Below are 14,014 nucleotides of genomic sequence, written 5' to 3'. Positions count from 1 at the left end.
ACGTTTGACCCGTGACTGTTGATTGCAGCACGGTGTCGTTAATACGTAGATAGTCCTGCCCTCCGTGAGAGGGCTACCTCTTCATGTGCAGGGGAACTGATAGGGACGATCTTGGGCTGAGGTCATCTACCTGCTATGTTTGGTTTGTCATTAATCGTCTTTAACTTTAAGTTGATAGGTATAGGGATTTTTGGCTTCATCAACATTTGTTTGTTTATTCGATTTGCCTCGAAATGGTTGTTTTTCCGTTAATAGGTATATGTTTCTACAACCCAGAGCAGTAGTAAACAAGTATTATAATATACAAATGCAATTACATTCAGAGATATTAACATACGCGATCGCCCCGCACATGTTTCTATTAAATAAACATTTAATTTAATATCAATTAATTGAAACCGTACAAAGTAACCAATCATATCAATGAACGAGTAAAACAATTTTCCGCAAACGCATTCATATCATCAGTCCTTATGGTACATAAATTTTATTTATGGCTAAATAGAATAAGCCGACGTCTATGCAAAGCAATCCATTATTTAATTCAGCTCCGGTGTGACACCCCTGCAGGACGACTGGGGGGGATGGGCGAGAGGGGTGGGAGGGGTTGTTACGGGACACGTGACATATTCTCGTGCCACTCGGGGGTACTTACGGTAGGTAGTGTTGTGGCTACATGTTACCGTGTGTTACATGTAATGGAGTGCCCGCAGAAAATGGGGAGGCAAAAATGTTGCAGAGGAATTATGCACGAAATATGCGAGGAAGGTGTCCTGAGAGGTGTAATTATTGGAACGTGCAACTGATTTATTGACGCGTGCGCCGTCTCCGATATTTATGTAGGACCCAGGGATGTGTGGGGATAAGTTGCCGGGCGATGTAAGCAGTTTATGGTTTTAAGTTTAACGGTCCATTTTGGAATGCTATGAAAGTCTCAAGAGCTAACCAAGAATAAGATGCATCTTTGCGATATTTCACAATAACTGCTCTATTAAAGGGAGTAGTAACAGAAAAGCGACGTGATTGATTGTGACAAAGATAAAAGAGAAGCGATTGATCTTCCATCTATAAGAGCATTAAGGCGCAAATTAATTTAGCGGGTCCCATAATTCTATTATCTCGTTGCACTTAAACTGAGCTCCCAGTAGTGCATAATTTGTTGAACAAAGTGGTTGATTTTAAAACCCGCGGGTGCTTTGACTGACACTTGATAGAGCACTTTTGTTCTCGCGACGAGGGAGTCAATAATTTTCACCCTACATGACGGGAGCAGCAGCATGCTCTTCACACTTCAATGTTCGCGGCTTTTATGATGGAAAATCATTTCGTTAAAGTTTTTATTCGTATTTTTTGTACATACTTTACAATTGTTGTCATTGACGATGCTCAGTTTAAAAGAGATTGTTAAAAGGACCTCATTGTTCAATAGTCTTTTTAGTACGAACGTCTACTATTTATGGGGGACCCACTGATTGATTTGTTTGATGACGGTAAAATATAATTTAAGTTGCGAATGATTATGATTTAATTGTCTGAAAGGGTGATTTCACACGATCATTAAGCAACAAAACCGTTTTTTTCTGATGAATAATGTATGCAAAATTATTTTATCATAAAGTTGCATTAGTCGCCTTTACAACGAGCTCACCTGTTCGAGTGCAAAAGTCGCTCAATAAGGTGGCAGGTCTTAGCATTTTGTTTGAAACTAAGTACTTTGGCAAAGGCCATTGACCACTTTAAGACTATCTGGTAGATGCATCCAGACGTCTGTAACGCTTAGAAGTCTACGCACGTAGTCTTAAAGTAGAACGAACTTTAGCGTGGACGCCGACAACTTGAAAAATGCTGTAGTTACATAAAATAACCTAATTTTCTGGTGTGCTACTTGGTCATTATAGTTTTAGTTCTTGCCAAGTTTAAGTGCCTTAAATGTTCGACGTCAAATATCGAGAGCGTTCGTAGTAATAACTTTTAACTAATATTTGAATTAAGCCTTGTAATTTGGGTAACATTGACTTTATCGACAGAATAAATAACGTTCTACTATCACAGTTCTTTACTGTTCTTTACAAACGACTTTTTGATGACACTGCGGGAAACGGACGTTACAAAACACCACATAAAACAGAAATCGAAATTAAAATTTCTTGGAAAATAACGAAGGTTTTATTTAACGTTTCGTGACTTCATTAGGTTTGGGAAATAAAGACAATGACTTTTGACCATTGAGTTATAAGTCAAAAAATTCTAAGCAGTTTGTTTATTTATCTTTAATTTACATGTTGATTAGTTATACTGACTATACGCACCAGAATCAAAAACTTTTCAAAGATTCTGAATATCATTGCAAAGTTAAAACGAATCATGACCCTATTAAAAATAATAGGGACGTACGGAAACGGGACATCTGGCAACACTGTCTCCATATCTCTATAACGGTTAAACCAAGTACTAGTTCCATCGGCAATGCTTTTAGCGGCTCCAGCCTCAACACGGTAACTAAAACGATTAATGCAAATGTTACCGCATGAGAATCGATTTTTCTAACTCGCAGGACTTTATCAATGAAAAACTACAACAAACGTAGTTCCGCTACAAACTTCGGTAGTTTGTAAAGCTCTGGAATTGCATGAAAAACATATGGAGTATCATACTGCCGGCGGAGTTGCGAAATAGTTTATATAATAAATCCGGCTGTAGTAACACTGAATATTTTATGTTCCTAGCTCGGGCCCGCGACTCCATCCGCGAGCAATTATTTTTCGATGGCAACTGAGCTTCCTGAGGGAATTTAGTACAAAAACTACCGTTTTAAAGTTGGAATTCGAGCTTGCAGTCTGGTTTTTGTATGAAAATTGGCTCAATAGGTTTAACGTGATGTGGTTTAGTTTGTTTATTCACTAGAATGTAAGTAAGCAAACTAAAAAGTCATGTTTTAGTTTTCGTATGTTGAATATTAATCTGCTTACGCTAATATTAAATACAAAAGTCATGAATAACGAGAAACACAATACATTAAATCCTAGGTACCTTATTGAAAGCGCGTTCCTTACTCAGTGGAAGGAGTGGATCCACGGGGATAGGGTAAAACAAAGGTACCTCCAGCTCTATCAGGACAAAAGCATCGCACTTGTAAAGAAGTGAGACGAGTCAACTTTTCATTTTTCCGTAACCGCCGTGGAGAGGAAAGAACCTCTCATGGTTGTTACAAAACATTGAAGGGAAATACTTCGTTTTGAAAAGGAAAAATTCCATTGTTATTGTTTGAAGGATTTAGGTCTTAAAAAATAATTATAATTCTTAAAAAAATTGCGCGTTTTTATTTTCAGAATCATTATTATTGTATGATTACTCTCATAATTAGTTTCATGTCACAAAATTCTATGCAGTATTACTATACTAGATTTAAAAAAACCCTAAATGTTAGACGGGTATAGCTGCTTCTATAATATAATATAACTGCTAAGTTCGATATGAATACAAACGCTAAACTATTTACTTAGAATCCCTCTAGCTAAGAAAAACCTTGGCTTATAAAAATGCCCGTAACTTCTGTAAAATAATATTAAAACTGACTGGGCTAATCGTTTGCGGCGGTTCAGCATGAGACATTTAATAACTATGTTTATATAAGTCGGTTAGACAAGGCCTAGAGCTATTTCACTTCACTTCTTTGAAAGTTAAATAAAACTGTGTTTATTTTAAAATACGCCCAGAGCTAATGGGAGTGGGAAATTCTTAAGGAATCTGGTTTAAAAGTATCGTGCCCTTTCTAAAACTAACAATAAACTTTATGTATAATGTGGTATATGATTATGTAAATGATGTTTAAATTTTTCAAAAACAACAAAATTAAGTGCATTTTAAAAGCATCAGGTATATCAATTCCCCACAAGTTTTACCGACGAAACCACTTTCATTATTAAAGCGTTCATGTAGACAAAGCCTTAGAAGACTGACAGCGTTCAACGTGCTCCCCACTACAATGTAATTAAAAATTAAGTACCCTTGTCTCAGGTGTTCTTCAACAAAATGCATTAATTAAGTTCGCTGGGAAAAACCTGAAATAAGGCATGTGCAGCACTAATTAGGTAGTTACCTCCGTTACCTCCTATTGTGCCAGAGAGCTGCAATTTTTACTTCGCTGTACATATTACGTACGTGTTACTAAGCCTATGTTTTTCCGCATGGTTTTGGCGGTTTCTCCTTTAACGACTGCACTGCTAATGCTCTCTTTTTAGCTCGAAGCTTTTTAAATAAGGTTGCCTGTTTACGTATCTCTCAGTTTGTTACTTCGGTATATACAGTCTTTCTATAGACAAGTTTATCTTATGCCTTTTTGATTTTTAAATCGTCTAGCTCCAATAAAGCAAACATCAAACAGAGTGACTACAAACGAATCCGTCGAATGACTAACGTTTTATATAATATCGGTGAGGCGCCACATAAAGCCGCACTATTTTATCACGAGCTACAAAAAGATTCGGCCGACAAAAGGCACAGCCCTAGAGGTAATCCTTGAGTGGGCAGCGAGCATACGTCGTTTGGGCAAACTCCCAGTGTCATTATAAAATACGGGCCGCAATGTGGATTCACTTTGAGAAATGGAGGGCGGGCTACGAAACACCTGGGACTCCACTCGCTACCAACTATATACGTACAACAGTGTTGTTGTTCCCCTTTTTGTAAGTTGCAAAGTCACTCGAGTTATATTTATCGACTCTCCTAAAGTGAATAGGATAATGTGTTGCTCCATGCTTGTCGAGGTTCTCTTCTTTGTATTGTTAAGCTCAAGTTTACGCCCCTATTATAAATGAGTCGAGAACATTAAAAAATCGCTAGTGGAAAATTGTTTGGCGGCGTGTTTGTGACGGTTACAGCACTTAAATTGTGGTTGTACTCTACTTGATAAATGTTGTTCGCCGTAGAAGGCATTAACACGAATGTTAATAGATGGCCAACTAAATGTAGCCACGGCTGAACGGCTCAATTGACTAATGGGCCCAAGGGCTTATAACCAATTGATGACTTAATAGACAAAGGCCTTTCGGCGGAATCGTGCAACGAGACAATGCGGTTTACGGTTCGTCACTGGGTATTGTTCATTGTGGGTGTTTGTAATGGTCACGGCAGTGATGGGGTATTATCCACATGCCTGACATTTTGTGGAAAACACGTCCGCGCCGCGTTGTTCAGCTGCGAATGTGTGTTTCAAAACTGTTTGATGTTTCCATTGTTTGCTGAAGAATATTTAGGCCAAATTGAATCTTGTATGTACAGGCAGATTGAATCTGCAAACAGTGAAAATTAATCGACCTACCATGTTGAAGGTACATTTTTTAATCGTGTTTTGGTAAAACCCAATTGGCCGTCGAGTCGGCACGCCACTACTACATACATCGGGGTACGTAAACACGGTTCTCTCTAATTTGTTTGCCGCAACCGTGTGTCGTTTGCTCGAGCCAAATGTACCGCGGCGCGTTTTATCATGAATTTTCTTTAAACACCTCTAGAATGCATATTATTTGGTATTCACTGGCGGCAAGTTCGCGAGGAGTCTCGCAAGTGTTCGCTCAGTAATGTGCACGTATTTTTGCCAAAATTGTCCACGTTATTGTTTTTAGTTGAGAAATAACTCAGGGTGGTTTAACCAGGCGGTTTATTGAATTCTTCTTGCCGTATTATAATCATTGTTTAAAAGGATCACCCCAGAATTTAATTTTCGTGAAAGTTTTCAAGCTTCAATGGATATTAAAGATAAGTTACTACAAGAAAGAAATTCGAAAGTTACGAATTTTATTAATGTAATATACTTGTTGTTCAAATTAACGCCCAGGAAAAGAAGTTAAACGAGTACACTGCCAAAGTTTGTTGATTGGAGAGACACTTGACGAAAAAGTTTCTATTGCTTTCACATTAAAGAAAGTAGTAAAAGAATAAGCTATTGTTTGTAGTGAAGATTGATCGCGGGCACGGAACTCGGGATCGTATTAGAATGCGACACCCGTGTTCCGCTCGCTTTCAGTCGGCAGGCAACTTTTAATAAGGTCACAGGTGGTGTTCTGTGAATGAATATTTTGGTTCCTACGTAACAGGGGAAATAAAGGATACCTACATTCTTACAAGAACCTGAGTATATTATCACCGGAGTGGGTCGTAAAAATAGAGAGCGGCTATATTTTAGTGTAATAATGTTGGAGCGGATTGGACTGAGCTTTCCGCGGCCGTGCGTCCGCCGTGGAGCATTCATGTACACGCCTTTTATCTGCTTGGAGCCCAATGTCATTTATTTTTAATAGAAATACAGAACTTCTCCCTTAAATAAGCGATATCGCGACCTCAAATATGAATGCTTAGATTCCTTTGAGTAATTGTCACAGCAGCTGAACTAATTAACGTTAGCTTGGTAACACCTGTCATACAGCTCTTAGAGTTATTACAACAGTACAGAAGCTATACAATAATTCTAGGTAAAGAGGAGGGAGGGCTGTAATGAACGGAGCGGAGCGGCCGCTGCAGTTATAAATTGTACTAACGTCGAGCCAAACGGGCTGTTTTGGATAAACGACACGAAACACGACAGTAAAATAAAAACGTGTGTACAAAACGAAGCTATTTGTATAGTAATGAGTGAGTATTTCTCTTGCGTTGTTTATTGTGCGAATCTGATATGTACATTTATCTGAGTTTGTACAGATGTAGGTAAACAAAACACGGCGGACTGAACAAGACTGAATCACTTCTCATCATTTATAAACGTACACGTTTTTATTAGATTTTAACAAATAAACTTACATTAAAAAAACTATGTACCGAAGCCAATTTTCTTTTCGAAGAGAGATATTACAACGTTAGTATTAAAATTGTAAAGTGATGTCTCTCTTTTGATTCTCGTTCGTGTATCGTCGGGTGAGATGGGCGCACTGACCCCTACTGCGGATTAAGCGACACATGTACGACTTTTTACATCTTTTTGAATCGCAGCAAGGAGAATAGCGTAATATGTTTCGATTACCGTTGCTTTGGCTTCGTTTGAATTGAAAAATGTGTCTATGTTCGAAGTTCCCTATCGAATCATTGAGTTTTTCTTATTTTAACCGGCTTTGACTGTATTGCGACAGCATGTACCGTGTATTTCTTTCTTTGTTCACGTGCTTTTATAAAGCTGCGGAAAATACAACTGTAATTAAGTTTCTGCTTCAAATAACACGTGTTAATTAAAATTACATGTATTTTAACGTACGAGAGTTTGTTTTGATACGGCAGTGCATTAGGCGGGTGAAATACCCTTCGGCAGTCGGCACAACTCTAAATGTGCTAATGTAACAGCTATATAGCAGTTTCTATTCGTATAGCGAGTATTGAATTAGCGGTATTAAGTCAAGAAGCGGGCTGTTTCAGGTCCATTGCTCTTGCAAACTAACTGTTGATATTCGACGTCAGTTGAGCTTATGTTGGGTCAATGTTAGTTCGCGGCTTTCTATGTATTTGCTGACACGTCTGAACAGTGGATTATAATGTTTTGGCTTTGAATCAAACTGTTAATGCAGAGATATAACTTCATAACTGACGGTCGAACTCTGTTTATGTATTCACGGACTTCGTACTACGTATCTGGGTTAACTTAGTTTTGTTAACTCATTCATTTGTATTGTTTGAAGCGCATACTATTTATTTTCAGCCGTAACGTGTTAAATTTTTTTAAAGAAACAGGTAAATACAGGTGAAAAATGCATAAAAAATGGAAATGTTACGTCTGAATACTATAATCTGAGGATATCCAGTCTCCATATTATTGTTCAACGTCATGTTCCCCTAATTGTATATTATAATAACATTGGTTACTTAAAATATTGCTGTTGATAAGATTATAATGATGGTCTTAGAATAGACTGGAAACAGGAGAATAAGAGCCTGCTATTGATATTATTTTTGCCCTAGTTTTGCTCTATAGAACAGTGGCTTATAGTACCAGTTGAGATAAGAGAATACTTATTCAATCATTTTGAAGGGTTTGTGCTAGATCTCTACTTTAGCAAACTTTTATCAAGTCGCTATCTACAATTAGTTCGCTCTAGCGAATAATAAAGAATTAAACTGCCCTAGTTTGTTGACGGTTGGAACTTTTGATATCGTAACTCGTTGATCACTATCAAACTAACACTGTCTTTAGGCATCAATACCAGGAGTCGTGCCAAAGACAGAGGCACGTCGTGTGCTTTGAACACCAGCCTTTAATCACCTAATGAATCCATTATCTGCAGCTACATAACTATAATTGGCACGTGGTACACAATGCAAGTCAGATATCATCAAGTCTAGCGTGGAAGTGTGCCCGCACTGTCGTAATCACTGGCCGTAGGGTGAAAGCCTTTAGGCAAACACCGAATACCTGCATCCTAGTTCAATAGGCCGTCAGGTGCATTCTCGTGTTTGAGCGAGGTGCTATTACGGGCGAAGAGCGACGAACATTGTTCTGACGCTTATTGCCCATGACGTCTGTCCCTTTCTGTTATAGTTTCGAGTGGCGATGGCTTCCTTTGCCAGAAGATTGGAGCGTTTGTTTGCGACTGACGTTTAATCTTCATGCTTTCTTGGAGATATTGTTGTAACAAGCTACGTTATGCAGTTATTGTGTATGCAGCGACCCACTGACCGTGTCAGGTTATGGGTTACACTGTGTCCAAATTAATCTTGTGATAGTTTTGACGTCATAATAAGTACGTGCTATACAGCTGTGATTGTTTGCTTTAATAAAAGCAAATAGACACACGTCTGTAAATAAAGTACACAAAAGTCACAAACATGTTCACCTGAACAACCCTTGATAGACAAATAGAAGGACATTTGACTGAAGGGTAATGTTTCGTTTTTTCTCTCTAACCAGTTAACTGTGAAACGCTGACAATTTTTATTCAAATATTTCAACAACGTTTCATTGAAATTCACAGATGAAATTTTGCGGTTTGACAGATATGTCGGCGGGCTGTAAAAGTTTAGAAATCAAATACGCCTGCCAAATGGACGTCCAATATTTAGATTTTTTATACCGCACATACCGCAGGATATTGCATCGATATTTAAATTTTATTTTGGTGTCAGTCAAAGGTATTGACTTTTTTTGTAGTGTTTATTTTCGAAAAACTTGAAACAGATTCAAACGCAGTATATCTTTAAACCACAGTCATGTTATTGACATCAGCATGGATTTCTACAGGATTTGATATTCACTCATAAATATTTGTAAAACACGATTATTACATGTGTGAGCTATGCAGCTGAGTATTGCAAAAACAAAACAAAATTATCTTCAATAATGTAGAACGACCTTTCCTACACTGATATTTCAAAGTAGCAATCTGAAATAATGGTATAATTTTAGAAAGTTATCGCTGTCGACGAAACCATGTCCTAAATATGGCTATATCATAATAGGCCTTACTCGATTATATCCACTTGACGTGCCAATCAAATCCATTATTCGGGAGTGCCTACATTACATTCAATACGAGTGATAGTGATGGCCCGTTTATGAATAATTTAGTTAATTGCCTATTTGCTAATTTATGTTATCAATGCTGTATAAACTGAGCTGTGATTGTTACTTATTTAATATGTTTGTATTGATTGTCTTTTAGTTCATGCATAAGTAATATTTGAATATTTAATTTTAGGCTTGCGAACTTGGATCCACAATTAATAAAATCGTCCAGCAGCGTACGACTTATCGTGTCGTATCGTAAGTACCGATAATAATTTAGGTAGGTACATGTATTTTTTTTGGAAAAAAATGTTTAGAATTCGGTATCAAAGGGACTTCACAGCCATGTTAATAATCACTCAGCAGTGCAGTTTGTAATTCCCGTTACCCGATGCTTTAATATGCGCCGAGTTTATGTAACCAACAAGATGATTAGTGGCAGGTACTTGCCTCTAATGAAATACATTTAGGACGCGAATACAACGTCGAGGTGAGATTCCATTATGATGGTAGCAAGATTGCGTTACACTACTATCTATTATAATTAATATCTGTTTAATTAACAACTGCATTGCAACAGACACAGCTTCATTCAATAACAGCTATATTAATAAACATATTCGTTATGTAGTGTGTACTAGGTATATTTACTCGTGTTCGAATTTCAATGTTTGCAAAGCCTCTTTGAAAAGCGGGCGTCGTTAAAAATCTGTCCTATTTTAAAATGTCTACAAACCAACTGCCGCCCGGATACGGATGTGTGTATTTTTCGTACAAAATTCAAATAATTTTACAGTTATTTTCGGCATAAAATCCACGGTTTTTAAATTTTATTATCTATGTCGAAATATTGCGCGATCAAACATCCAAAATGGTGCAGTAAAACATACGTACAAACATTTTTTAACTTGGATATATGAGAAACAGTGCGCTAATTGCCATGCCATTATTTTATTTCATACAACTATTTGTCCTAGTCGTTATCATGTAAATGTTACTTTTACGTCTACAATTATAGTACGTTATAGATGGCCATCATATGTCAAACCTTGGGCTTATTACTGTAATTCAAACAATAGCTGGTAGATGAGATAACTCTTGACAAATGACGTGTTTCACCTGTCCGATAGTCAGGTAAACACGGCATTAAGCGCTACAAATTCGCGCCAAGCTTGGATCATCTATTCGGATTGAACGGCTTAATTCTGGTCTCGTTAGGTCAGTTCGGTTGTCATCGGCATTGTTCGCATGCAGTGTTTGTACTAGTGTCGTACTAAAGTAGCGGTTGCCGAATGCACGCGCGACCAATTGTACGACTTTAAATCGTCGCTTTCTACGTTTCGTTTTCGTTTGTGGAATAATGTTTTAGCTTTTTTGAAATGTGAGTTCTCGCTGGCAACATGTTGGTTTAGGCGAATTCTGTTTTTGTAGGACGGTCATAAATTAGTTTTTCATCTCAGCCATTGTTTATAAAAATATAAATTAACGTATATATTATGTCATGTATTATGTGCCCACTTAATTTTCAGATATTTCTCACTTACGCCATAATGGGAACAGTCTGTAAGTACAAACTTTTATAACGAGTTAAACAATTCAACCTATTATTTATAGCAAAATAACCTACATCAGTTCATTGTTTTAATAAGCATGGAATTGGAAACAAGAGCGCATCGCGTCTGCCACTTTGGAATTCGATTGGCATCGTAACTGCACTCAAGGAAAAAATCCAATTTGAAAAGACAACAGTTTTACAAAATCCCGTGCTTCCGTGACGACATAAAGAAGATATACTGTTGAAACAAAAACAGTCCGTAAGTTAAGGTTAACTAAATAATGTTCATTACGTATTAATGTTCAATTGGTATGGTTTACGCAGCGCGGGCGTGTGACCGCGTGTCCCTCGGGAAATCAGCCGATCCGCCCGCCCTACATTATTGTATAATACTTTACGTGTTCATGCCTTATGGGTTTACATCTTTACACTGCCGATTCTGCCCTTGAATATTTCAATGTTTTCATAATGAAACTCTTTAAAATGCAAGCGGGTTCCGAACAACCTTGAAACCCTGTTTTTAAGACTACGAGATACGATATTTTTATCAAATAAGACCTTGAGCCAGTTTCATTTGTACTTTTCGTTAATTTAACAAATGCTTTTATTTGCCACCACGCCTTTTAAAATTGAGTTAACGTCTAAATTAGTTGCTTTTGTTATTTTTAAAGCGGAATCCCCCAAACGGTTCGTGAAAAGCTTAATTAGTTTTATTTTCATTTATTCTGTTGTCTTAATCAAAACTGCGGGTCTCAAAGGCGCATCTCGTAGTACCTGAGTAAAACCTTTGAGCACGTAATGATAAAACGTGCTAGCATACTTCACACAAAGTTTTTGTACCGTTTCCTTTGTACGCGGTGTTGTATAATGAGACTGTTCGCATAATGAATGTAATAAACTTAATGTTTCGGCGACGTCTCTTAAGAAAAACATTCGTATGAAATGGTTGCGGGAAATTAAAAATTCTTTTGTAAGTGCTTCTGCATTTTGTTGAAAATATGTCGGTGATTCAATGACTGTTGAACTTTTACATTTATTACGATATATCGGATTTTATTGATTTTACCACAAACGTACATATGATAATTTCAAATGTATGTACATTTTAATATTGCGCACAGTTAGTTTACAAATAATATAATAAAGTCAGGCAATAGTAGAGCGTATTTTATTTAAAATAAATATTTATAGGTTCAAAAGCTCGGAGCAATGTATCATTTTATTACACATTTATTGAGTTTACATTGCTTTTATTAGTTTTTCACTTTATATTTCCACATTTATTTCGCTTTCTTAACCGCCGGGAGCTACTACATAAAATGAGAAGGAGAGAGGTAAATATAGAGAAAAGTGAAAATAAATATGACCTAAGTTGTAGAAAAATGCGGGTCCATTTCCATGTTCCCATATTAACGACGTATTGCATTTCAGTTGAGTCTGTATGATGCTACGCTCTTTGATGTCAAAGCAAGATTTTTATCGCTATTAAAATAATCTTCTTACAGGCGTTCTTCGGGATGCCCTCGTTATATTTACTGGTGAATTTATGCAAGAGGGATGTACTCGTATGAATTGTAAAATAGAATGACTTTTACATTTATATTTTAAGACGAAATGTTATATTCCAGATTCTTAGGCTTAGTATTAGTTACGGCATCTGATTGAAAGCATAACTGCCTTTTCATTATAAACTAAAGTAAACAATTGCATATTTGTAATCCTATCATTTATACGATGTTCGGATCCCGTTCAAATCCCAGTAAAGCGATTAGGCTTTTCTCGTTACCTCTACGCACAAAATTCGTACGATACAAACCATATATTGGCGTGCTAAATGCACTACGATTGTCCGATTTAGAGTTATGAGAATGGCGCAATGATTAGATCCCAAATTGGATATTTGATTGGATGTTAGTATATTTACTGAGCCGGTTTCAATTCGGATGATAATTTGATGAATGTTTAGTAAGTGTGAAATGTAAACCTGGGAACTAAACAGCCTGACGCGACTGCTACTAATATATTACAGAAATACTGTGGAAATGCTAATTTTCTAAACTCCTACATCCTACATGTGCAAATGGTAAGTATTACATGTTATATTTTTTTCGTTAAAGATGTTTAGATTCCAAAACTGGCAAATATTTATTGGATTTGATAAATATTTTCCACCCACGCTTTTATGATCTGATTTCGTTATGAAAGTGTAATTTTCACAGTCATTTTACATAATTATTATGCGCAAATAAAAATGTATATGTGCCTATAATTTAATTTTCCATCTTTTAATATTCCGCTTTTATTTCCCTGTGTTAATAAACCCTCGAAGGAGCGGCCTTTGATATTAAATTCAGCGACTTATTCTCTAAAAATACTCCAAAGGTAGTTCCACGTAATTTGTCGAGGTATAATGATACGAACAGGAAATATAACCTTTTTGTGTACGAGTAATGTAATTAATTAGTAATTACTTACATGGTGTATAATATCCGTGGCAGCGTAGAAACTTTCATGCGGGTCAGGTCGTTTCATCATGTAGGGTCGAGGGAATTCCGGGTCTTCGCATATTTCTGCAACAAAATATTTATGTCAATATAACGGTAATTGATTGCGAGGACTGTTTTAGAAAGTTGTCACTGATTGTTATGTTTTCATTTTAATATAAGGTTTTGTAATTGTCGCGTGTACAAAATATTGTAAACGAAATTACTTTGGCACATAAAAGTTCGTCGTTTTCTATTCCTTTTTTATTTCGCCATGACAATACCGCTCTCACACGCTCTGTCGCGGCTCTCCGCGTCCAAAATGTCTGTCAAAGTCACGAATAATGCGTATTTTTGGGCAAAACCCGTCACTATTTTCTCCACCTTATTCTTCCAAAGATACACGAGCCCGGGACCTATTATCCTGTGCTTCGGGCGCATCATCTTTTCAATATGGCTTCTGAACAATGGCCGGCTTTCCGACCGGACGTCCGG

General features: G+C 37.0%; 1 protein-coding gene across 1 annotated transcript in view; it reads right to left on the bottom strand.

The window, feature by feature from the left end:
• The window catches only part of LOC142986337 (discoidin domain-containing receptor 2-like), a 143,700-nt gene that overhangs the window by 20,358 nt on the left and 109,328 nt on the right, over window positions 1-14,014 (bottom strand). Inside the window, exon 11 of the mRNA XM_076134791.1 lies at window positions 13,512-13,606. Within this exon, the coding sequence (XP_075990906.1) occupies window positions 13,512-13,606 (95 nt within the window). The remainder of the gene's footprint in view (window positions 1-13,511; window positions 13,607-14,014) is intronic.

The sequence above is a fragment of the Anticarsia gemmatalis genome, chromosome Z (genome assembly GCF_050436995.1).
Source record: "Anticarsia gemmatalis isolate Benzon Research Colony breed Stoneville strain chromosome Z, ilAntGemm2 primary, whole genome shotgun sequence".
NCBI lineage: Eukaryota > Metazoa > Arthropoda > Insecta > Lepidoptera > Erebidae > Anticarsia > Anticarsia gemmatalis.
Note: the sequence above shows the minus strand (reverse complement) of the source record. Positions and strands in the feature narration are given on the sequence as shown.